We start from the raw sequence: 25805 nt of genomic DNA, 5'->3' as shown, positions 1-25805 counted from the left end.
CATTCCCAGTTGTCATCAGGTGGAACACACTTCAGACTGGAATCCTCAAGCAGACTGCAGTCAAGCTTTCTTAATTACTCGTTGTTGTTATCAATTCAGACGCATCTCTTAATTCCTGCTTGAATGAACATTCTGTAATAATCTGCTGAGACAGTGCAAGGCCTGACAATGAGACTATAGTTTATGGAAGCAGCACTTTTTACTTCCTTTACAAGTTCTTATCTGAATGCTAAATACAACATCAATTCACTTCTCACTGGGTTGAACGTTTTAAATATTTGGTAAACATAATGGTTCTAATTCTGACATTTAATATGAAAATATTAAAATTCCTGGTAAGTACTTTTTTGTTAGAATGCCAGATGCTAAAGGGATGAAGTGGCACAAGAAAGCAAAATATCTTTGCTGATGGCAGGAAGGACTGTAAGGATGGAAAGGCTGGTGTTTGCCATGGGCAGGGAAACACATCTGGTTTTCTTGTTCCCTTTGTCTTTGAGTGCCAGAAAAATAGAGGAGAGCGTGCCCTCACCTTGGACCCCTCCTGCCCTCTGCTGCTGAGATGGAGAAATGTTCCAGCTTGTAGAAGGACATCAGGACAAAGATATGTAATGAAAATAAGTCCAGGCTGGCTGTACTTGTGGGCATCTTTTGCTGGAAAATATAATGGCAGTAAACTGCCTAGATAATGACAGAATGAGGGTGACAATAGAATGGTACGTAATCACAGTGCAATGAAAAAAGTATGCAGGTGCAGGAAGGGAGGTGTGGACATTCTGAGTTGCAACTCTTTATTTGCTCCAGAAAGCTCTATCAGAATGGAAGACTGAAGGAAATACTTTGAGTGTTTTTTTAATGTGACTGGATAAAAGATCCATGTGGCAAATTGAATAAATGAGTGGTAAAGGGACATAGATACCTCACTGTTTCATGGAACCTCTCAGTTAAGCACCTGAGCACTGTGTACAGGACTTGGGAATATAAGTATTAGAGGATGATGGAATATCTGTATTTGGAAGGGACCTCGAGGATCATGTATTCCACCTCCTGGTTCCACACCGGACCTCCTATGGGTCAAGCCCTGTGTCTGAGAGCATTGTGCAAATGCTCTTTGGCCTTTGTCAGCTCAGTGCCAAACCACTGCCCTGGGGAGCCAGTGCCAAATTCCATGTATCTAGTTCATCCTACAGAATGATGCCAAGAACAGTTATAGAGATCGACTTACAAACAAAATTCTTGTCTTGAATTAATGGTACACTCACCATTAAAAAAAAAAAAAAAAAAAAAAAGAAAAGAAAAAAGAGGAAAAAAAAAGAAAAAAAATCAAAGCCACATTCTTACGCTGGCATTTTACAGTATTGTCAGATTTTTGTAATTCTGTTTTGTCATATAAGATTCTCTCATCATGAAATAATGACCAAATTCTCTCTTCAGATCTAAACATACAAATGTTAAAGGCAGCAGTGCTGTTCAAGAGTACATTACCAGCTCAAACACTGCTTTGGCTGTAAAACTGAAGGTAGTAAGGAATTTTGTCAAGGAGTTAGAAGAAAACATGTAAGTGTAGATATAAAAGCAACCTGTATTCTGTATTGAGTTTGATATAGTGTAATCCAATGCACAGTACTTGTAACGTGTGTTTTACAAAATGCTTTGCAATGTAGGCATCTATTAAGATAAATGCTGCAAGTTCTAATATGTCCATGACCTTTTCAAACTGTTCCTTACTCCTACACATCACTACGAGTAGTTCTTCTGTCAGGAAGGATCACATGAGTAATTAACCTGTGACCTTAAGTTTGGAATTAAATGCATACAGTGGATGTAAGAGCTGTGGGTTATTTTGCTCTTTCAGTGCTGAACAGCCGAGGTGTTTTGTTTTGGAGGGTGGACAGTGATGGGACAAGTGGGGAATGGCTTTAAACTGAGACGGGGGGTGTTGAGGTTTAGGTTGGATATAAGGAGGAAGTTTTTCAGCCAGAGGGTGGTGAGGCACTGGAACAGGTTGCCCAGGGAGGCTGTGGATGCCCCATCCCTGCAGGCATCCAAGGCCAGGCTGGATGTGGCTCTGGGCAGCCTGGGCTGCTGGTTGGCAGGTTAGAAAGCCCACAGGACTTTATTGCAGCCCTGGGTGCAGGGGGATCACTGCTCCTAGCATGCACACAGAAGAGCTGGAGCACACAGGTGATGTACATTCCACTTGTGAACATTCCTGCAATTGCAGAGAGCGTGCGCCTGTTCCAATCACTGCTGCACAGATTAAAAACTGATTGCAGATGAGCTGTTTTGGTATGGGGTTCTTGCCAACGGTCTGCAGTGGCTGTGTGATTCCTCGGGGAGTTGCTCTCCAGCCCAAAGGTCATGTCCTAAGTCGACCAGATCCCGTTTGTGTCCAGAAATGGCTGACAACAGATCAGCTGCTGGTCAAGTTTCTAACATCACACTGGCCTTGCTCCAGTGTCTGTGTCATCAGCCCCAGCACATACGGTGCACCTCTTCAAGGCTTTGCAACACTGAGACTCTGCACTTGGGCTCCAGACATCCTGCTGCACCCAGAGGTTATAATAGCTTTGGTATCTTGCAACTTTGTATATAACTACATCACTGTAATCATAAATGTCTAGGAGCAAGGAGATGGAGAAATTAATCTCCCTGTAATTCTCTGTACTGCAGCCCCGTGGTTGTCAACACCTAATGCAATATTGAAATTTCAGTTGAGAAATTGAAAGCTGTCCCTAACAAAAAACATCTAAATTTGTTATTGAAATCACACTGAGGATCAATAAATCCAAATGCTTCCAGCATAACCACGATTACAGGCAGTGTTTAGACAAGCTCTTACAGGAAAACCATGAACACAAGGCTAAAGAGAGACTAAGTGATGCACGCTGCAGGAATACTCATGGAAGTCTTCACAGTGCAGGAGTCTGATCTGATTACAGATGCTGTGCTTTAAGTACCCCTTATCATATCTTTTTTTTCACTGTTGTGCAGGGGTTGGACTCTAATCTCTGGAGGCTGGAGATGCTGTTTGCTAATGGAAGATGGAGATAGGAAAAGCAAGTCCAAGGCATGCTGTGCATAGCCACCACACGGCATCTGCACCATTTCCCCCTGCACAAAGGAGGAGCAGCTCACAAGCTTGGCCTGGGCCAGGGAAGGGAGCAGACAAACATCTGGACCGACCCCAAACGAGCTGGTTCTGCAGGTTGGGTGTCTTCTGCTGCTTGTCTCACATCCTGCTGCTCAGCGGTAGATTTGTTCCTGCTCAGTGCTAACAGGAAACTCACACAGCATTTCTGTTTCAGCTGTGCCAACGCTTTGATCCCTTGCTGCTTGGATGGGGCGTTTGAAGAAGGATGCCTGTGCTGATGTCCAGCCAGGCTTTGGGGATGAGTCTCCACACCAGGGTCCGTCTGACAGAACTGAGGTTTGGGGATCGGGCCAGGTCGAGTCCAGTGTGCTTTGCTCTTGTTCTTAGTGCTTGTTTTTGCTCAGGAGGGCAGGAGGTGAACCTCGTGAACCAATGGGCTGCAGTAACGCAGGAAGGGATGTGCATGCCTGGGGTTTGGTTGTTGTGTGTGTGTGTTAAGTGACTGTGATACCACTGCTGGGTCAGTGTGAGTGTACGGAACAAGTGTGACAGCCTTTTTGATGGAGCCCTGTGAAAGGAGTCCTATGGATTTGAGATCCAACTGTCAGCCCGTGGGCATCATCCAGGAGTTGGGGTAGGGGATGAGGCAAGGGAAGTTGGGCTGAGAAAGGGATAAAGCAGTCTGGCAGCAGTTCTGTGTTTCTCCCATCTCCTCTTTATTTCCTTACAGGTGAAATAGATGGGTGCTGCAACATGCCCTTGAATGTAACAAAAGCCACTCTAGTGTGGATTTGACATGGGCCCAGCACTGCAAGGTACGCTGCTGGGAGGAAGCGTCCATCTGGCTGAGGGCAGGAAGGCCCTCCAGAGGGATGCACTGAGGCCAGTTGTGCGAGGCTCAACAAGAGCAAGCGCCAGGTCCTGCGCTTTGGTCATGACGACCCCGTGCCAGCTTCTCCAGGATTTGGCTGGGCTAGAATTCCAAGCAGCCCCTGATTCCAGAACGTTGGGCTGGGCTGTTGGAATCTTCTGCCCTTGTGACTGGTCTTGCCTCCCCACCCTGTCCGTCGTGGTGGAGCAGCCTGGTGGCCCTCAGTGATGTCATAAGGGCTAGAATGAGGGGAGGAGCAGTGCGTGCTGCGTCCCTTCATTGGAGCGCTGGAGCTCTGACTGAGCAGCTCGCTTGTTGCACTTGTGCACCGACTGCGTCCCTTTGTCTTCACACCGTCCTGTGCAGCACCTTGTAGGTAAGCTGAGACAGTGTGGGAGAGACGGGGGGACAGTGAGTGCTGAGAACTGCTGGCTGGCGGAGCTCATAGGATCACATTATCTCCATCAGCAGAGGGGTGGCCATGAGGGACAGGGAGGTGATCGTCCCCCCCTGCTCTGCTCTTGTGAGGCCCCAGCTGCAGTACAGTGTCCAGAAAGACAGGGAGCTGTTGGAGAGGGTCCAGAGGCGAGCCACAGAGATGATCAGGGGACTGGAGCACCTCCCCTGCAAAGACAGGCTGAGGGAGCTGGGCTTGTTCAGCCTGGAGAAATGGAGGCTGTGGAGAGACCTCATGGCAAGGGGAAATGGTTTTAAGTTGAAAACTTAAGTTTTTAAGTTGAGGGAGGGCAGATTTTGGTTTTTCCCTCGTAGTCTTTGCTAAACCGTGGAAGCAAACTGACCTGCTCTTTCTCTCTCCTCTCTCCACCCTCTGCCTGCTTCCCTGCTGCAGCTTTTGCTCGTGGAAGATCAGAGCAAAGTGACAAGGAAAGGCTGCGGATTCGTGAGATTTCTCTCCCTCGTTCTGATCTCTTGCCAGGTACCTGCCATGGTTTGTCCCCCCACATGCTTTAGCAGCCCGTGACGCCCCGTGTTTAGTAACACAGCCTCATCCAGCTTTGATGGGACGCTGGTCACGTGTGGGTTTTCTCCACGTGCTCTGCAGCTCAGCCCTCAGAAGGATGCTGTCTGTGGTGCTGTGACCAGCTGGTCTACAGGAAACCAATCCCTTAGGCAAAGAGTCCCAGCCCCAGTTTGTGCGGAGCTGCACAGCATCACCAGGGACACCAGCAGGCGTGCTTGGGCTGTGTGAGTGTGCCCGACAGCTGTAGGGAGCACAGCAGAGATGTGAACAGAGAAAATAAAAGTGTGTTTCTTTTCAGTTCCAGCTTGTCACACCTACGCTGATGGCTGTGGCGTGCAGCGAGATCAGCTGTGGGCCTGACCTGGCATGGACAGAGGTAGAGTATGAAGCTCTGATTGGTCTTTGTTCCCTGACTGCAGCCAGCAGAGTGAGCCGCAGATGTGCTCTCCTGCTTTCCAAGAGAGCTCCTCTGTGGCAAGACAGTAGTGCAAGCGTGGCAAGTTTTTAAAAGTACCAGAGCCATCTCGGCTGTGGGGTTTGTCCTCTACTGACTTTTCCCTTGAAATGGCTGCAGAAACAACAATCATTCTCTACTCTGTTTGGCCTCGCTGTTGGTTGGACTGCTCAAGAGAGCTGCTTTGTGCTTGCAGTGGCACTGTTTGCACCTTGTAACTGCAGCCGTAGCTTTGGTTTCCCTCTTCACGGTCTCCTAGCATCTGAAACAGTCAGCCTTCCTGCACAAAGAGCGCAGGAAAGGAGGGGGCAAAATGGACAAGGCCACCTGTCTGCGTCAGTGCCAATGCTGATTAGTCTGGGTGGGGAGAGATGCATCTTTGCTGGCGTGTGCCTGCTGCACACCAGGGAGAGAAACAGCCGTTATTAGACTTGCAGTTCCTTCTGAAGTGCCCATGATAAGGACCGAGTGCATTTCCTGCAGCTTTCTCTGCAGATGTGCTCCTCACCTTGAAGTCCTCCTTGTTGGTTCCCAGCTCCTCACCGTGGCCTGTGCTCTCTGTTTCAGGCTGAGAACAAGGGGAAGCCCCTGCTAGACCATGAGGTGGCACCTGTGAACATTCCAGCTATTGCTGCTGCCCATGCTATTAAGAGACACGTTGCCCAGGCAGCGGATGAACTCTCCTTTGAGGTAAGCAGTTCAAGGCGTTCCATGCTCTATTTTACAGTGGCAAATGCCTTCAGAGCTGCACTGGTGCAAGTGCTCTCATGCTCGGCAATGTTTGGCAGTGCAGAAGAATGCAGTCATTTGAGCTGTGCTTTCCTCACAGCTGTGCTGAAGCTGGGACTGACACTGCAATCTCTTGCAGGTGGGAGACATCGTGTGTGTCATCGACATGCCACCAAAGGAGCTGACCCCCTGGTGGAGAGGCAAGCTCGGCTTCCAGGTAGGCACAAGCTTCAGACTGGAGAGTGCAACTGCAGTAAAGGCAGGAATCTCAGCTTAGAGCTGCTCTGCCTGCACAGGATGCCTAGTGGACATAAACAGTTTCCCTGTGTCGGTGTCAAGGGACCTTGCCTTTGGCTGCAAATGTTGAAAAATTATTACCTTTATGCTGTGAACTATGGCCATTTTCTGCTGGATAGTCTTATGGAACGTCAGGCAAGCACGTTCCGAGGGAAATGTTACGTGGCTTTTGGTTTAACAGTTCAGACCTGAGAAATGCAGCATGCAATAGTTGGCCTCTCTTCTTGTTACAGGTTGGATTTTTCCCAGGGGAGTGTGTGGAACTCATTAATAAGAACATTCCTGAGGCACTCATCAATTCTGTGCCAAAGCCAGGTAGGGATGTTACATTTGATGGTGTGGGAAAGCAAAATGAAGTCTTTTTGGGGGTATGTTCCATGTTTAGTACCTCCTTTATCCATCCCACATTGTCCTCTGGGTTGATGATTCTTCATGCACACCATGGGGCAGAGATTTGGCCCAATCCTCCTGATTTTATGATTGGACTTGGCAAAACTATAGAATCTTCATAGAATGGCTTGGGATGGAAGGGACCTCAGGGATCATCATGCTCCAACCCTCCTGCCTCAGGATGGTCTCCCAGCCCCCACAGTTAATGTGAGACTAGATCAGGCTGCCCAGGGCCCCATCCCACCTGGCCTTGGGCTCCTCCAGAGATGGGGAAAATCCCTTTTTGTATGTACTGGTTGGTAATGTTCTTCCCGTTCTGACGTGCCCTGTAGAATGTGCTGTGCTCGGCCTCGTCCAACGGAGCCAGACCTGAAATGACCTGGTTTCTTCCTTTTGTTGTGCAGTGCCCAAGAAACGCAGCAAGATCCTCACCTTCCTTCGTTCCTTGGTGAAGGCCCGCCCAAAGAAACCGACCGAGCGGGAGGTGGAGAAGGAAAGGGTGTTTGGCTGTGACCTGGGAGAGCATCTTCTCCACTCCGGTCGTGATGGTAAGGAGCAGCCCATTCCTGAGATCTTCCTCTGCTGGGCATCTAAAGAGGATGAAAGGGAGCTCATATCTAGCAGGGGGCAGGCTGATAGCCGTGGAGACACGTGTAATGGGAGTTGATGGCTGAAGGATAAAGTGAGGCGGATGCTCCTAAGAGACAAGCACATCTGTATTTGCTTCAGCCAAGCCTGGCTGGGCTTAGTGGATAGGATGTGAAGCACAGCCTGCAGCACGATTGAATCAGGAGCTCCACTGACGGCTGGCACGTGTTCTTCAGTCCCCCAGGTCCTCCAGAGCTGCGCTGAGTTCATTGAGCAGCACGGCGTGGTGCAGGGGATATACCGCCTGTCCGGCGTCGCGTCCAACATCCAGAGACTGCGGTAAGAGTGCTGCGACTGACACAGCCTGAGTGCATCTGGTGTGGCTTTGGGCTTGCCTTCCTCTCGCTCAACCGGGTTTGCGTCCCTCTCTCCAGGCAGGAATTTGAGTCGGAGCAGATTCCTGAGCTCACCGTCCGTGACATTCACAGCGTGAGCTCCCTCTGCAAGATGTACTTCAGGGAGCTCCCGAACCCTCTGCTCACCCACCAGCTGTACGGCAAGTTCTCGGTAAGCACAAGGCCACGTCTTTCATTTCCCTCTTCCTGGGCCTCTTGGCAGATGGCTGCAGCAGTGCCCCAGCTCGGAGGCCCTTTTGCTGTCAGCCCCACGAGGTTTACTCGCAGTGGTGTACTAGCCTGATTGGTGTCTCGCTCCCTTTCTGCACTACTCCAGGATGCTGTTGGTGCCGCTACAGAGGAGGAGCGGCTGCTCAGAATGCAGGACGTCATCCAGCAGCTGCCCGCTCCTCACTACAGGTCAGTGCTGCCCTCAGCCTGCTGAGCTCAGCCCTGCTGCATTGCAGAGGGCAACGATGCGGTTCCAGGCTCTGTCTCATGCCGGCAACACGATGCCTGTGTATGCTGAAGGGTTGAAGGCTCCATGGGGTTACTTTATGGGGTCAGTTCCTGGGCACGGGGGCACGCTTGGTGCAGCTGATGGCTGCGGCTGTGCTGTGCTGGGGCTTGGTGCTGCAGCGTGGCACTCAGTCAGGTTGGATCTACCTCATCTTCGGTGACAGTAGCAATCACAAGAAGTAGCATGAATGGAGGTTTGCTTTCTGAATTGCAGCACGGCATGCTCGTTGGTGCTGAACGTTTGCCTCTCTTGTTTTCCAGGACACTGGAGTTCCTGATGAGACACTTGGCGTGTCTGGCTGGGAGCTCCACGATAACAAACATGCATGCCAAGAACCTAGCCATTGTGTGGGCTCCAAACCTCTTAAGGTAAACTTCTGGTTCTGTTTCAACACAACGCTTCATCTGTTCTCCAGAAAAAAAAACAATCCTCCCTTTTTCTCCATCAAATGTGCTCTTCTCCTGTAAAATCTGTGGCTGACAGAAGCGCAGGAGCCTGGGCTGTTCTCCAACCCCACGGGCACAATGTCTAGGTGACAATTTCTGCAGTCTTGTTGAGATGGGACTGACGTGTCCTTGATCATCCAGGGGAATTTCTGCAGTGGCATCACTGATTGCCCACTGCGGAAGTCTCCAGAGCCTCAGCTGACAGCTTTTGGCTGCAACAATTCAGACGCGGGGAAACGGTCTTGGAGAAATGACTTCTAAAATCTGCCTTTTCTACAGATCACAGCAGAACGAGTCTGCCTGCGCCAGCGGAAGAGCTGCCTGCATGGAGCTGCAGACGCAGTCGGATGTGGTGGAATTTCTCATCAACCACACAGACGTCCTCTTCTGCTCCAAATCCGGAGCAGACATCGCAGATGCAGCAGGTGAGTGTCTTCCTCCATTAGCTTGATCTTGACCTGACACCTTGACCAAATGCAGGCCTTCTCCAGGACCTTTGAGATACTCTTTTACCATCAAGGGGACAGCAGACCTCTGGGCTTCCATTAGGGTATGGCATCCTGTTGCTGGATGCTGAGAATGTCCAAGCCCAAACTTCACAAGGAGGAAACCGTCATTATTATTGTTTGCATGCAGGAAAAGCTTGATGCAAGCATGGCAGCGAAGCTTTCTCAGTTCCCTGCCCCCATTTCCTTGGGTTTTTCCTTGCCTATTTTGATACAGTAAGCTGCTCTTAATGATGACCGTGTCCTTTGCCATAAACACACCTCTTCCCACATGGTTATTTTGGGCTCCTCTTCTTCCAGTGGCTCGGATAAGCAAGCCTGAGAAAAATACAGCACCTCCCCCAGAACTGTGGTGGCTGTGCTGCTGCTTTCTGATCCTCGCTCTTACCTGTGGTTTTCCCTGACAGGGCACAATTCTCTCCCAGGGCCCAAGTCTGTGGGGGTCTCTTCTGCTGCCACAAAGCTGCTCAGCCTGGAGGAGGCACAGGCACAGAGGCGAGGCCACAGCAGCTCTCCTGTTGTGACAGAGAGCAGCCGGGACATTGTAGTGGAAGAAAGCCCTGCAGCTGGGCAGGGCAAGTTCCACACATTCATCGACTTTCCATCTGACAGGTAAAGAGGACTTTCTTTTCCAGCACCTAGCATCATTGTTTGGGTGGGTTTTAGTGTTTTTTTTTTTTTTCCCAGTATTTCTAGTGCCAAAAGTTGCTGAAAGTAAGTTAGGCTAAGGTGGGATTTTCCAGATTTCACGGCCACATGCCTGAAACCAAATCCAGTTCTCCTCTAAGCAGAGCAGTTGGTCAGACTTGCTGGCACTAGAAATTAAACATGGCAGTGAGATGAGGCCGATGAGGTGCTAATGTAAGAGTCAGAGATGCTTCTGAACTTCCTTTATGGCTGCACGGTTCCTCAGAAAGCAGTTACACCTGCCAGCTCCATCAAAGCCATCCCTCAGATGCTGTACAGCTGTGGAGCCTTTGCTCACATGCTCTGCATCTTGCTTGACAGAGTTGAGGGGAATTTAGCCAGCAAGACTTCAGGGCTGAGCGATAGAACGGAGCCATCCTCAACTGCTGGAAACAGAGCGAGTTTCTAAGTTGTGTTTCTGCAGAAACCAGGCAGTGCTAGGAACAAGAAACTGCTGCCAAGAGCTCAATGCAGCTCTTCCCTCACCCTGCACCACGCACGACTCACAGCATTGGCTGTTTTCTCTCTCCAGGCAAAATCCACCCAGCAAGAAGGAGGAATCACCAGCCAGCAGTTGGTGTTGCTGCTTCAGCCTCAGAAAGCCATCCTCTGGCAGCAAACGCCAACTGCAGCGCAATGCCAGGCAGCCCTCAGAAACAGCAGTGGTAGTCCTGGCAGGTAAGGGTGCAAATGCAGCTTCCAAATCCCTGCTTTTCAGGAGCATAGAATTCAAGCTTGCTCTGCACTTCTATCTCCTTCTGGCGTTCCAGCCCCTGCCCAACATCTTCAGTTCACCCCTGATCAAGAACCACTGTCGTAATTCAGCTTGTGAAAGTTTGACACTAACCCCTGTGTATCCTTTCTAGGTGAATCGAGCCCTTGCCAACCCACAAGATCCAGGGCAAGTAGCAAGGATGCTCTGTGTGCTTCCATCAGTGGAGAGCTCTTAGGAAGCACAAATTGCTGCAGTTCCAACAGCAGCCTTACACATGACAACAGTGATGGAGAGAAGGAGCTCATTCAAGTTCATGCCCTCATCACACCTGGCTCTGCTGAAAATGCTGACCTGAGCCTCCCAGACACCACAGTCAACAGCCTGGATTGTAACCAGGAGTCTCTGCAGTGCAGCCCATCCCAAGAGCAGTGTGAGTGCCCCAACAGCAGCACCTCCATGCAGGAGCAGGTCAGCGTCAGTGCGGAGGAGCAGAGCCTCTTGCAGGGGGACTTTCAATCAGGCCTCCAGTCCCAGGCACCGGACAGCAGCACTGAGAGCTCTGAGCCACTCTCTCCATGACAAGACAGGATGAGTCCCATCTTCACCGTGGACCTCTCACACCCTCCTGTCCTTTATATAATAATAAAAGCACACTCGTGCTCAATCAACGCCTTGACTGCCTCCAGAGTCTTCATTCACATGGACTGGGATGAATGCAGCACACAGCAAGGCACCCCAGCTTGCAATGCTGTGGCTGTGGGGTGCGTGCAGCACAGCTCCAGGTTTGTTCCTGTTTTGTCTGGGTTTGGGATGTCTGTACGGGGAGCTCTGCTACCATTTGGCATGGTAGCAAATAATCTCTCGCATCCTGGATGCTGCTCATGATACTCCCAAGCTTCCTGGCTGTGGCTTTGTGACGCTTTTCAGGGCCTTCTGATGCATTTTGATGCCTTGGCCGCTCCTTAACACCTCTCTCCTCCCATCATGTCCTTTCCTGGCTCCCACCTACGAACTGGCCCTGCAGATCATCTCCAGACCTGTCATCAGCACACTGCGGCAGAAGAAGCTCCCCTGGCCAACGTCAGGCAGTACTGCTTGGTCTGCAGCTCAGTGGCCATTTCCCTTTTAGGCGGCTCCTGCAGAAGAATCAAGCAGCAGAACCTTTTGCTCACCCTGCAGCACACAAATGCTGCAAAAGCAGAAACAACCTGGGAATCTCTGGGTCTGCAAGACTTCACAGACAGTTATTGACTGTGTCTGATGGTTCCCTCCCATCCTTGATTTCCTTCTCCCCTTCTCCTCGTCTGATCCCACTGCTGAGCCATGATCAAGCTGCCCAGTGTGGCAGAGCATCGTGCAGAGCCGTGCTGGCACCTCCTCCCCTTCCTCTCCTGCAGCTCAGCCTGCAACCTGAGCAAGTTTTTTTCTGAGAAAGTGACCAGCTCTTTTCCATCCCTTTGCCCCTACAAACAGTTGTCCAGAGGATCTCGTCCAAGAATTCCTGGAACAGCCTGCAGCTGGCTCTCCTGAAGTTCAGGCTCCTGCCTTTGCTTCCTGCCAGGCCCGCATTCCTTGAGATCACCAACTCAAGGAGGGCATGGTCACTGCAGCCCTGACCGCCTCCTGTCGTAACCCCTGGTGTGCACCATGTCCAGCAATGCTTCCCTTCTGCTTGCTGTGCCCAATGCCTGCACCACAGAGTGATTCTCACTGCACTCCAGGAGTCTGTCAGATTGCTTGCAGCCAGCCATGCTGATTTCCCAGACTGACTGGAATCCCCCATCAGGATGAGAGTCAGTGAGTGCGATGCTTCTGCTGGCTGCAGTAAGCAGCTCCCACCAACAGGCTCTCTTTCCAGGCGGCTGTAGCAGACCCTCACCTCCAGAAGCCCTGCACTGCTGCACTTCCTAATTTTACCCACAAGTTCACAACCTGCTCATGGCTCTTCTTAGTTCTTTGCACTCAACTTCTCATCATAGAGGGCAAATCCCTTGCCTTCCAGAATTCCATAGTATCAATTGTGTCTGCTAATGTCAGGATTTTTTTTCTTTCTTTTCTTTTTCCATTTTCTAGGTAGGAAAATGAATTTCTGAGCCAGGAGAAGCAGAAGTGAAACAGTCTTCCTGGCACTGCTCAGGTTGCAGGAGTTGCCAAGTGCTCCTCAGGTAATGTGTGCTGAAGAGCTGACCTTGGTGGCAGGGGCTGTGGCTGCATTTTGTGCCTGTCATGCGGGAATACAAGAAAGCCTATTCAGAGCAGGAGCTGCAGGGCGAGATAAACATCACGACAAGGTAAGGCTGAGAAGCAAGGACACCTCCAGAAAGAAGAGAAAAACTGAGTCAAGTGAGCTGCGTGACGGCCGTGTGATGCTGACCATGATTGGAGGAAGAGCGCATGGCTGGGAATGACTGATGGCTCTGGTTGGATGGGTGCCTGTGTGCACAGAGGTAAGGAGTGTTTGTGGGATGTTTTGCTGGCATCTAACGGCTGTAAGGGGAAGTCAAGAGAGAAAACTTGTGAATGCATAGAAGGGATGTTAAAATCTGGAACAGACTGTTTGGATCAGTCACAGCTGAGTCCAGATTGCCACACTGTCAGAACCTGGGGCCTAGGATTTTCCTTTAAGAGTGCCAACTGCTCATTTTGAATGATAAAAAGTAACATTGATAGAAGCTTCCCTCCTTGCATTAGAATAAGGCATTGATATTTGATGTTTCTGTCTTTCCATTCCTTTAGCAGCCTGGGTGTTGATGCAGCTGCATGCATCTGCTGCCCTCCTCTTCTGTTTTGTGTAAAAGAACAGTAAAATATGCAATCAGTGTGAGATCTTTCTGAAGTATTTTACTTTATTTGCCCCTAGGCTGCAATGGCTGGGAAATGGCAGTGTCACCCAGGAGCCCACACGGCGACCTGATGTCTCATTGTTGGGGTCTATTGGAAACCACCACGATGACAAAAGAGTGCCTGGGATTCCTCCGGCCCAAATGCCAAACCTTGCACTTGGCTGTGCTGAACCTCATGAGGTTCACCCAGGCCCACCTCTCAAGTCTGCTGAGCTCAAACAGATGTCATTTTTCTCGTGTCCTTCCATTCCGAGTCCATCTGTTCCCCAAAGCAAAAGAATTTGGAGGTAACCATGACAGTTATGTGAGCGATTTCAGCGTCTATTTCTGATCATGGCAACAACTTCAGAGGTCTCACTTAATTTACGGTGCCCGTTGTAATTCTGACCAAGGCTGCAGTTGCAGCTGACTTCCCAAGGCTGCAAGACGTGGTGGTGACACAGCCTTGTGCTTCTGCATTGGTGCTCATCCCACGTTTCCTTTCTCTGTCTCGCAGGTCAGCTCCTGCTGGGAGCAGATGGTATCCCAGTGTGAATGAAGGTCAGTGCAGGAGCAGCTGCTGATGGGAGGAAGGAAGTCCATGCTGAAGAGCTCTGAAGCATCTGCAGGTATGGCTCTGGAGGAGGCAGCAGTGATGTCGGAGGGCTCCCCAGCAGGAAGCTGTCTCATCCAAATGCTTGCTGAGTGGTTGGAAGGGAGCTTTCTGCATGACAGCAGCACCAGTTGCTTGCTTCAAATGCTGCAAAGACAAGGATTAGCACGAGTTCCAGTATCTACAGTATCATCACGAATCACGATAGGATTACAATGTGTCCTCATACAAACGCAGCCATTTCTCTGTGACTCCAAAGGCTGTCCGGAAGCATCTTTGAGGTCTCTCACACCAAACCACTGCTGTCCGTGTGGGATCTGACTCATTAGGGTATAGGGGTTAGGAACCACAGGCTGTCTTTTGAGAACGGGTTCAGTCATTTCCTTACATCTTGCACCAGCCGATACGTGCCGTCTGCCTTCCGTGCCGACAGGATTGGGGTGTTATAAGGCCACAGACAAGGTTCCAGAAGACCATCCTTAACCACTGTCTGTGTTACAGCTTTTAGACCCACTCTCCCTTCTAAGGCTATGGGATATTGTTGCTGTTTCACAGCTCCACTCCCTCCTTGGGCAGTTCTTTGTAAGGGAAAATTTTGAGTCCACCCCGATTTCCTTCCCCTGCCCACAGCTTTGGATTCATTTCTTCTACATCACAGCTGTTAACACATTCATTGACACCTGATATCTGTTTCACAGACTTTCAACTGTAATCCTCATTTACCTGTTAAATCTCTCCCCCATAAATTGGTCCCTGCTTCAGGCACATAGAAAAATTGCCCTGCAACTATTTTATCTTTCCATTTTAGTTCTGTGGTCTCCAAGAGTGGAGCTGTCATTTCTGATCCCTCAGCCCCCCTCCCAAGCCTGCTCATGGCTGTAACACTCCAGCAGGGACAGCCTCGGGACCCTGAGGATGCATTTTCTGCCATTCCTGCATGGCAGCTTGTCGAATCATTCCCCTTTCCTCCCTGTTAAACAACATACTCAGGATGGACATCATCTCGTCCCATGGGTAAAAATCTGGCCCCAAGAATTGATCACACTGCTCTGCTAATCCAATAGGATCTTCCATGGAAGATTTCATTTCCCTTTTAAAATCTCTCCCTTCTCCACTATGAGTGGGGCATTGACATGCCCTATTCCTGTTAACCCTGGAATGGCACTGACAGCTTAGAGCAAAGAGATGCTCTTTCTGCGGTGTCCTGCTTGCCTGCTCCTCCCTGGAGGACCAAATGCCACAGATGTGCACCGTGCCATGGAAGTAGCAGGAAAAGAGCACGAGAAGGCACCCCTCACCGTGCCATGGGGGAAGGAACAGTGCTTTGTCGTGTGTGTGTCCTTTTCTGCATGTGTGCAGCAGTAGAACACCACGTTTCCTGCAGTGCTCTGGAACCCAACTTTCCTTTCACCTGGCTGCTGCTGGTTGTCCAGGAAGTTATGCACAACAGCCATGTACATCCAGATACACGTCTGGTACCTCTGAACTAGCTAATGCTGTAGGATGGAATGTTGTTTCTGCACTGGCTATCAAATGTGGGATTGCTCTGAAGCAGTACAGCACCATGTGTTTTGTAATTTGCCCTTAGAAACAGTTTGAAAAAGTAGAAAGACTTTATTAGTATTAGTAAAAAGAAGTTATTTCATAACATATTTTAGAAATACAGTTGTTCAATCATGTGATCAATTCTCACTTACAGAACTGTAATAGTTACAAATTGCATGGGTATAGCATTAAGGACCAGAAAGCATGTTGTAAGGCCATTCTGGTTGGATAGGAGAAGCTCAGCAAAAGAAAAACAGACTCCAAAGAAGCCAGGGCCTCCACACAAGGCCGAACTGACTCACTCTATGGGCAGGTTGGGATGCAACAGGCAGGCATCAAGAGACTCCCCTCTGTCCTCCTTCCAAACTTCTCTCTCTTCAGGGATGAGCAGGTGTCCAGAAATAGTGGCCAAGTGTTGATAAGCAGCTGTCAGGCGTTCAATAATTAGCAGTATACCTGCTGAGCTAGCAACAATTGGTGTTTAGCCAGTCACACACACACACACAGAAGGGCCCGGGTTGGAAGGGACCTCAAGGATCAGGAATCTCCAACTCCCTGCCACAGGCAGGGCCACCAACCTCTGTACCACTGCACATATGCACATTGCTGGATAGAAACAGCAGTGTGGGAAAAAACTGTATGCTGTGGATGCAAAGGGTGAATCAGAATGGCTTAACAGCTCAAATCATGAATGTATTTTCACCTTCACATTACCCATACAATGTCTTAGAAGGAGCTGTGTGTCAGATTTTTTTTTATGCTCCCTTTCTTTCACCAGCCCTCATGTGAAGTGCCTCGCTGATGGCAGCCCTGCTCAGCCTCAGAGAAAGGTGACCCCAGCCAGCATTTCTGTGCTTTGTGTCCTGTGTCAGCAATAACTCTGAGTAACTAATGCATTCAGGAAAACCAGGGTCTGTTCGTGGACCATTTGCAAACATAAAGAGATGCAAAAATCCAATGGATAACTGACTTGTTATGAATTATTGCCAAGCTGCAACAAAAGCTGCATGGCAGAAGTGCCTATGGGACCTTTTTCATGGCCCTGATAGAAATCACTGCAGTTGTTTTCTCTTCCATTTGCTCAAGTAATGTTACAGTACTTGTGGTGCCACCACAGCCAGAAGCACTGCTGAGGAAGAAGGTCCATTGCTCAACTATACTGTTAGACACAGCTTACGAACTAAGGTTCTATCTCCACAGCATATTGCAAAAAAGACCCTCTTGGTCCTTCCTTTTCAAAAGCAGTGGGAAAGACAGAGCATCAGTTAGCACAAAGTTAATCCGGGGTTAAAGGCAAGGTAATATAAAGGGGTTTCTGCCCTGTAGTATGACTGTATTGCTCCCTCTCAGTTTAAAGCCTGGTAGCCATCCAGAAGTACACTGCATTGACAGAGTATTTGATAGGAAAAACAAAAAGGAAAAAAAAGAAAAAGAAAAAGAAAAAGAAAGAAGGGGAAGATATAAGAATGAATGTGGTTTATGGGTCAATTTATGCGGTATCATGAGGGCTGATGCACAAAATCTGTGTTTGGACATCTCTCCACATTCCTGTTCCATTGGTGCCACAGAAGAAATGCTCCCGAGGGATTTGGCAGAACAACGTATGATCTTCCATGTCAGTGTAGGAAGGTCTTTTCATTCTGTGGGAGCAAAGAGAAAGAAAAGCTATGAGAAGAATAGCATCTCTACTGTGCTGGAATCCTTGTTCCCAGTTTGACCAAACACTGAGTCATAATGAAAAGAATAAAATGTGACAAGAAATTCTACATTTGTCCCTGTATTCAGACCTTGAAAGTCATATTGATGCTCATGCTTTCCTTGGTACAGTAATTAAGGATGTGCACTGACTCTCAGCCCCAAGATGAAGAGGTGTATTCTAAACATTTCCTTATTTTTCCCACTGGGCCCATTGCTCTAACTTAAAATACATCCTCAAAGCACTTTTAACTCTCGTGGATGTTTCCAGCCAGCTTCCCAGTCTATGACATTTAGGGATGTGATCCGATCTGAACCTTTACGTAAACCTTTTGAGACTTGCCCATCACTGCTTCCATTGCTGTTTCTGAAAAATAACCTCAAGGCTATGTAATTAATCGTTCCTTGTTTTAATCTCCAAACCCAGGTAGATTAATGCCTACGCTGACCACAGATCAGTGACTTCTGGAGTCTTCTGCAGAGCAGCACATCTGTAGTTACAAGTTCTGAGTTTCCTTAGGAGGAAAGAAAGAAAGAAAGAATGAATGAACAAAAGAAGGAAAGAACAAACATATTCTCAGGATGAACTTTTCAGGGACCAATTCACAAGCAAAGGAAAACATGCTGTTCTCAGCAACCAAACAATGTACTTTACGCTGCCACAGGGATTGATAACACGCTACAGCTAGAGCATATTTAAAGGGCTCCATCACTGCTAGGCCAAAAGCTGACCCGCTTTAAATCCTTACAATATGGAGAGAAATGCTCTGACAACTTTTTCAAACTTGAAGAAACTGCTCCTGCTGGGCAGCCCAGTCAGCACTAGTATCCTCCCAGGTAACAAGCAAGAGCTATAGACTGGAGCTGAGCTGCTGGCAAGAAAAAGCATAGCTTGTCATATCAAGACTGCTAAGAGAGGTAAAGGGTGTGACTGCCTCCTCCAGCTGCTACGGCCTGAGACCACTCCTGAGCAGCCACTGGCTGGCAGCCCAAAGGCTGGGGACCCAGGATCTGTGCTCAGGCTGGAGGACACTGCTGCCACTCTCTCATTTGCAGAATCAACCAGAAATGAAACTCCCTAGCAGATAACCTTGCTGCAATAAACACTCTCACATACTTACATCCCCCCACCAGTAACTGTGACTGACCAGGCAGCTTCCCATTACAGCCTAGCTTATCATTTGCTGGTCAGGTCTGTATCTCTGTATGCTCCTGCTTATGTCCTCCTCCCTTTCCTATTTCCCCTGTTACACTGTAAAACAGTCTTTGACCAAATATCCTTCAGGGAGCAGACACTCTCCTTCCATACCCCCTCACAAAGGCCTTTGGAAACATTCAAGAATGACCAGTGACTCATCCTGCTTCACGTTCAGTTATGCTTGGCCGCATCTTTCCAATGGCTTCTTGACTCAGTGACTCCACTTGACCTACAAGTCAGCATTGTGCAAACTTACATCACTTCTGAACACAGCACTGTTCCTTGCTTCACCTCTAAGGCTGGATGTGGCTCTGGGCAGCCTGGTCTCCCTTACACACATCTCCCTTACCCCTGCCATCAGCATCCCACTTGAAACACTTCCCCACCTGTATCAGCATTTCCTCTTTCACACAGCTGCTGTGCCAGGACCTGCAGACTCCACAAGAACAGGAGAACTCCACAGACGAATGTGATTCCGTTCTCCGCCCCAGAGCCTCCAGTGCTCAGCATCACACTGGGTGTTGTAAGAGCGGAGTGCTGACCGTCACGTCTCAAGCCAAGAGCTTCAGACTGAGCTGCAGTGCCAACGCACTGACACTGCCAGACAACCTGATGGGGCCACGAGGAGGAGGAACTGCAAGCCAACCAGGACCACAACCACCTGAATTTCAAGCAAACAAGAACCAACACTTGCACTTCCTAGCTCCAAAAATGAAACTAACAATTGCAAAGGAACCTGATGCAGCCCTCTGACAATCTGACATGCCCTGGAAATCAGTCTGCATCACTTTCAACTGCCCTACACCAACTTCCAGCTTCTGCTTGCCGCTCCCTAAAGGAAGCAAGCAGCCAAAAGCAGGAATTTGTCAGGCTGGCTTCACCTGGCAATGAGCAGTCCTTAGTGAATGAGAATGGAAAAAGCCAACTGGATGTTACCATCTCATCTGTTCCTCCCAGGGTTTTACTGTCTCCTCACATCTATCAGAGGAGCCTGTGTGAGATAAAAGAACACTACAAAAACCAGTCAGCATGTACCTGTCACGGTGGATCAGAATGGAGTCCAGGAGGGCTCCATCCCCTCTGATGCAGTCAAGGCAAAGTAAGGAGAACACCTCAGATGCCATTCCTGTATCAAGACAAAAAGAAGAAACAAAAACAAGCACGAGCTCTCAAAATCTCAGACCAAAAGCTACTAACAAATGGCCAGAGCAAACAAGGCACAAATGAAACTGGCTCCACAGTATTTCCAGCAGTGGCCAAAATCAGAAGCCTAAAACTGCATCTGAGAAAGAACAAGTCTGTACAATCTCTCCTAACCCTCAAAAATACACAGCCCAGGGATTCCCTGCTCCATCAAATAGCTCTGGGTGGCTTTCTCATTCATGAGCCATCCAGCTGCTCTTTAAACTCACACACACATTCTACAGCAACGAGTTCCACAGCTGTACTGTAAGTTGCATGATGAATGCCCTTCTTCAGAAGCAGCTTCCCTTTTTGCTGCCAGCTGTGATCATACAAAGGGCTGAAGGCTGTATACCAGAGGGATGAAGATTCCCCAGAGGTCACGAAATGTGACTGACCCTACAGAAATCAGAAGTGTTCAAAGATACAGCCCGGCCTCTGCTGTCTGACCATACCTAACCATGATTTCCATCTCACTGTGCAATCTCTCAGAGGCAAACAGCACAAGCAGAGCCCTGCACAAGGCGCCAGCAGCAATACTAGAGGTCACCTGGCTTTGGTGGACGTTGAGGAACTGAGTGTGTTCACTACCAGGGGACTGAATGGATTCACCCCGCTGTGTGACAAGGCGGCCTGAACAAGAAATTTAAAGTGCAAAGGAATAACAGCATCAACAACAAGCCCAAATGTCATCTTAGGTGAAGATGAATCTTTTGCAAAATGGCATAAAATGTAAATACTGGAAATTTAAGAGTTTGCTTTCCCACTTTCAGAGACATTTCCTTCCTCTACAATACTTGCTGTGAACACTGCTACACCACTGTGCTCATCTCCAGAATTTCAGCTAACGATTTTGTTCACGATGCCTGGTGGCAAAGCAAACACAACCACATTCAGCTGTTCTCATACTGCAGGCTGTTACACTTCTAGAATTAGAAACAGAGAACAACAAGGCAGAACGAGAAACATCCAGTGATTATCTCACACAACACTTACCTCAAAGTTACTCATTGTCCCTGCTTTATCTTCAGTCCTACACTTCTGACACTTGCAAATTTGCCAGCAGTTAACATGAAAAATGGCACAGCATACAGTCACAGCTAAAACTCAGTCATTATTACAGGAATGGCTACAAAACACTAACAGCCCAGGGAAATGCAAGAGCAGCATGCACTCCCTCCAGAAATGCTCCCACACATCTGCAGGTCAGGAACCTCACACCAGGCATACTTTCCAAGTATTCAAGGAATCCTCAATGCATTTCTGAACTGAAAGAATTGCAACTGGAGCACTTGCAAATTGTCAGGGTCAGCAATAGCCTTTACAACAGCAGCTACTCTGCAATCTGAGATTGCCTCCCTAAGATATCCCTCACTGAGCAAGGAACACCAATCTTCTCTTTCACAGAAGAGTCTTCTTTCAGTGCTGACAAGGATTACCTCATGTTCATCAGAAGGCTCCAGAGCCTGCACTCTGTGTTGCTCATCTTCTGCAATACAGCAGGTGAAACACTCGCTCACATCTAAAACAGAAATCCCTCAAGATGATTCCTTCTGGAAGAAAAGACTCACTTCCCACAACAAACAAAGACCCTCCATGAAGCATCTGCATGGGGGGTCTTTAAAACTGCCTAGCTGGAAAGAAGCAGCAGCTCAAAGTCTGATGAGATGTCTTGCCTAAACATTTCTATGGAATACCTAAGATGAAAAGCCTCAGAGGAACACATACGTTGCCTTATCCCACACCAGCAAACAGGCTGCTTCTTGGCGAGGGACCTTCAGATGACTAGCCACATCAGCAAAGCAGGCAGCAGCTCTGCCTCGGCCCTTTTTGCTTCAACCCAGCTGGCCCAGCTGGCGACTTCTACAATTACCTGCAGTTACCCCTTCTGCAGGTGTCTCAGTTTCCCATGGCTCTGAGGGCTGCAGGTACTCACTTTTCCAAAAAACTCTTCTGCTGTGCTTCACAATCAGGCTTGGAGACAAAGAACAAAGTGCAGAGTCCAGCTGGCTGAAATGCTGTTGCATGACACGTCCAAAGGGGTCCTCTGGGTGCATCTGCTCATAGAGCAGAAAGCATGCATGAAAGAAATGCTCTGCTGCCCACTGAATCAAGGCTCCTGACCTGTCGGGAGACGGACGTACGGATAATTAAATACCCGTGGGACCACCTCTTATAGGACAGGTGCAGCTTAAGGCATGCTATTAAGGCATCCTGACACATAACATACAAAAGAGAAACCTGTACTGGGGATCTATGGAAGTCTCATCCATTCATAGAGAGAGTCTGGGATGAGAAGACCCCAAAATTTTAAAAACAAACAAACCAACCTACAGTACTTCAGGTTCTTCCTCTTTGTATTTTTCTAACCTCCCTTTTAGGTTCACAGTACAGATGAGATTGGAGAAACCTCTGGACGCCATCTGCTCCACCCTCCTACACCAGCAGAACCACCCAGAGCTGCCTACCCAGGACCATGGCCAAGTGGAGTCATAGCACGGCCTGGGTTGCAAAGGACCTCAGAGATCATCTGGTTCCAACCCCCTGCTGTGTGCAGGTCGCCAACCAGCAGCCCAGGCTGCCCAGAGCCACATCCAGCCTGGCCGTGGATGCCTGCAGGGATGGGGCATCCACAGCCTCCTTGGGCAACCTGTTCCAGTGCCTCACCACCCTCTGGCTGAAAAACTTCCTCCTCACATCCAACCTAAACCTCAACACCCCCTGTCTCAGTGCAAAGCCATTCCCCCTTGCCCTATCACTCTCCACCCCCACAAACAGCTCTGGAAGATCTGCAAGGAGGGAGACTCCACAGCCTGTCTGGGCAAGCTGTGACAATGCCCATCACTCACACAGTCCAGAAGCGTTTGCAGATGTTCAGACAGAAGCTCCTGTGTTCCAGCTGTGCACACTGCCTCCTGTTATGATGCTGTGGGAATCAACTGCTCCCTCATTCCTACAATGCAAGGAGCTGTTTGGAGCTTGCACAGAATCCACGAGGCTTTAGTTTTAAGACACAAGTCTCCCATGACTTACAATGAAGCCTCTGCTTCTCATTTCACAGCCCTGCTAACCAAGGACAGCTCACCTGAGCTGCTGTTTGCCATGGAGGTGAGCACCACCTCTGCTATGGAAAGGGTGGGGACATCACTGTCCAGTCCTGCTTCATCTACAGCTACGCTCAGCTTTGGCAGCTCTGATAAATCCACTCCCAGCCACCTGTGATCCTTTCCACAACAGGCGGTGGTGACTCCTGTGGGACAAAAGCAATGCTAACTCACTGCAGTGGCTGTGCAGGACTGAGACCAAGACCAGGAAAATCAGTACCACCAGCAATCACTCACAAGACCCAACTCAGTTTTTCTGTGAAATGAACAACAAAATCCCAAAACGGAATGAACCATAATAGGGTAGCATCCAGAAGCATCAGTAAAAGACCCAATAAACTCAGAACTGAAACTCCATTATTCCTAGCACAAATTTCAACTACTGACTTCCAAGAGTTGTATTTACTGTACAAACAAAACTTTGTCACCTTTACTTGAACAACGTTCTTATAGCACTGCTCTCATTTACAGACATTTCAATTCAAGGTAAGAAAATGCCACTGCTTTGACAAAATAGTTTCTCTCACATCTACCAAATCATTATCAGATTTGTTTGTGGGTTTGGTGGGGGGGTGGGTTTGTGTATTTTGTGTTTTCTAATCTCAAAAAAAAGATTTCATTTCTGTAAGATGGCTTTGGATTCTGAACCACGAGAACTCCCTGCAAACACGAGCACTAGTCCTGCAGAGCACTGTTCTCACAAACAGGTCCCAGCTTATGATCTGCAAGCATTATACAGGCATGCTTCTCATGACTATCAGCACTCATAAGCTGCTTCACTCTCTTCTGCCAAAATCAGACTGTAAATAACTAGGCAGTAAAGTAGGTCTGTATGGGCGCTGCTCTGTTGCCTCTACGCCAGAGAAATCCAGCACCTGTCCCTGTCCTGAGATTTGTTCATCTGCATGCTTCTCAAAGGCAGCCATCACCAAAAACTGAGCGGCCTCCAGCAGTCGCCCATCCCAGTGTTTCCTCTTATGTTCTTCTAACATCTCAGTCATCTCACCACTTCTTCTGGACGCAGAGAACAGGATATTCCCATCTCCTCTGACACCCACCTTTGGCTTCAAGTGCTTGGAATGGTATTGGTACGGACAGAATCCTTTTCCACAGGATGCTGTACATCTATAAAATGTGGACAGATTCAACAGGAAACCAAACCAGCTCTCCTACCCCCCCCCCCCTTCCTTCCCCCTTCCTTCCTACCGCCTTCCTTCCTATCCCCTCCTTATTTCCCCTTTCCTTCCTTCCCCCTTCCTTCCTTCCCCCCTTATTTCCCCTTCCTTTCTTCCCCCCCTTCCTTCCCCACCTTCTTTCCCCTCCCTCCTTCCGCCCCCCCTTCCTCCCCCTTCCTTCCTTTCCCCTTCCTTCCCCCCCGCTTCCTTCCTTCCCCCTTCCTTCCCCCCCTTCCTAAGCCCCCATCCTTCTCCCTTCTTTCCTTGCCCCCCATCCTTCCCCCTTCTTTCCTTGCACTCCCTTCCTTTTTGCCCCCCCTTCCTTCCTTCTGCCTTCCTTCCTTCCCCTTTCCTTCCGCTTTCCTTCCCCTTTCCTTCCCCCCCTTCCCTCCCCTTTCTCCCCCCCCCTTCCCCCTTCCTTCGCCACCCTTCCTTCCTCCCTTCTTCCAGCCCCCCCCCGTTCCTCCCCCTTCTTCTCCCCCCCCCCCCCGGTCCTTCCCCCTTCCTTCCCCCCCCCTCCTTCCCCTTCCTCTCCTCTCCTCCGTGTCCGTGACGGGGGCACAGCCCCGGGAAAAGGACAAACAACCGCAGGGCTCGCAACGCTTTGCCGCGAGCCGGCCGGCCCCGGGCCGCGTGCGCTCCGGGAGAGGGGGAAGGGCAGAGAGCGAGCAGATCGTTGGAAGCGAGAGAAAACGCGACGGCAGCGAGCCGAGGAGGAACGGCGACTCGCCGCACGAACCCGATCCGGCAAAGCGAGAGACGCGAGAGCGTCCCGAATGCCGGTCACAGCGCGGCAGTGCGAGGGAAAGCGCCGCTCTGCTCCGCGGCGAGCTGAGACGGCTGAGCCGGGCCGGAGGGAGAGGGGCAGCCGCTCGGGTCCTGTGCGGAGCTGCACCCCGCTGCCTCTGCCCGCCAGCTCCTCGGGGGGGCCGCCCCTTCCCCAGCCCCCGCCGTCCCCCCCGCGCCGTTTCCCCCTCTTCCTCTCCTCCTCCCCCTCTCCCTCAATGTGTCAGTGGCCGTATGTTCAGGTGTTGTGATGACAGATAATGATGAATGCCCGTGATATCAGAGGTGACTGTTGGTGGTACGGCAGCAGAGGCTGAACCTTCCTACAAATACTCCATTACGTTTTGTTGTCGTGCCAGCAGATGGCAGCAGAGCTGCAGTTTCCATCGAAATCAACAGCAGGCATTACTTTTGGAGCGACCTACATCGGAGTGTCCAAGTATCCGTATGCACTTGTGTACAGCAATGAAAAAGTCATGGAAAAAGCCCCCTGCAAGGAATGCAGGGAGCATTGCCTTTGCCAACCACTGAACAAAAGACTGCAGTGTTTTTCTCAGTAATGTCCCAGACGTTTCCAATGGGAGAGAAGGAATCTGTGGGACTGACGGTGGGAAATTCAGCCTCTTTTTTCATCCCCAACAGAGCTGAAATCTGGGCGACCAAAATTACCATGAGGTATCTTGGCAATATAGAAGCCAGTATCCTACACTAGGGTAACCCGTGAGTTCTGCCAAAACCCCAAAGCATTGACTGCAAAATGCTACAGTGGAGGAGTGGAAAAGTGGAGAAAATCTTGTTCCTGTGTCCTGGGAAACTCTAGCAGCTTTGTGCCATGGTGAGAGGCCCTTTCTCTAGTAAGATAAGGGCACACCAATGTTGCTGGAGAAGTGAGATCGTGCTTTCTTGGCAAGTAGAAGAAATACAGAAATAAATTTAAAAATTCCTCAGAAATATTTTTCGCTGAGACTTTTTCAGTCCACATCTTTAACCTTTTGGAACACTTTTAATTCTTCG

General features: G+C 49.4%; 1 protein-coding gene and 1 long non-coding RNA gene across 7 annotated transcripts; one reads left to right on the top strand and one right to left on the bottom strand.

Moving 5' to 3' along the window:
• Window positions 1-6288: 6288 nt before the first annotated feature.
• Window positions 6289-17006, top strand: LOC149912277 (rho GTPase-activating protein 32-like). The gene is made up of 4 exons (XM_090130963.1): window positions 6289-6344; window positions 6658-6739; window positions 7219-7362; window positions 17002-17006. The coding sequence occupies exons 1-4, from the start codon at window positions 6294-6296 to the stop codon at window positions 17004-17006; spliced, it is 282 nt and encodes a 93-aa protein (XP_089987089.1). The 5' UTR covers window positions 6289-6293.
• Window positions 17007-17112: 106 nt separating this feature from the next.
• On the bottom strand, window positions 17113-23998 carry LOC149912276 (uncharacterized). 6 transcript variants are annotated; one of them, XR_016462052.1, is made up of 6 exons: window positions 23889-23998; window positions 22812-22976; window positions 22576-22679; window positions 21663-21850; window positions 19580-19670; window positions 17113-17291 (listed from the first exon to the last, which is right to left on the bottom strand). It is a non-coding gene; the product is annotated as an uncharacterized LOC149912276 (long non-coding RNA). The 6 variants fall into 6 exon arrangements; XR_016462050.1 differs by lacking the exon at window positions 23889-23998 and having other exon boundaries at window positions 22812-23878; XR_016462051.1 differs by lacking the exon at window positions 23889-23998 and having other exon boundaries at window positions 21663-21783; window positions 22812-23878.
• Between the last annotated feature and the right edge of the window lie 1807 nt (window positions 23999-25805).

Source organism: Phasianus colchicus, chromosome Z (genome assembly GCF_987193195.1).
Source record: "Phasianus colchicus chromosome Z, bPhaCol1.hap1.1, whole genome shotgun sequence".
Taxonomy (NCBI): domain Eukaryota; kingdom Metazoa; phylum Chordata; class Aves; order Galliformes; family Phasianidae; genus Phasianus; species Phasianus colchicus.
Note: the sequence above shows the minus strand (reverse complement) of the source record. Positions and strands in the feature narration are given on the sequence as shown.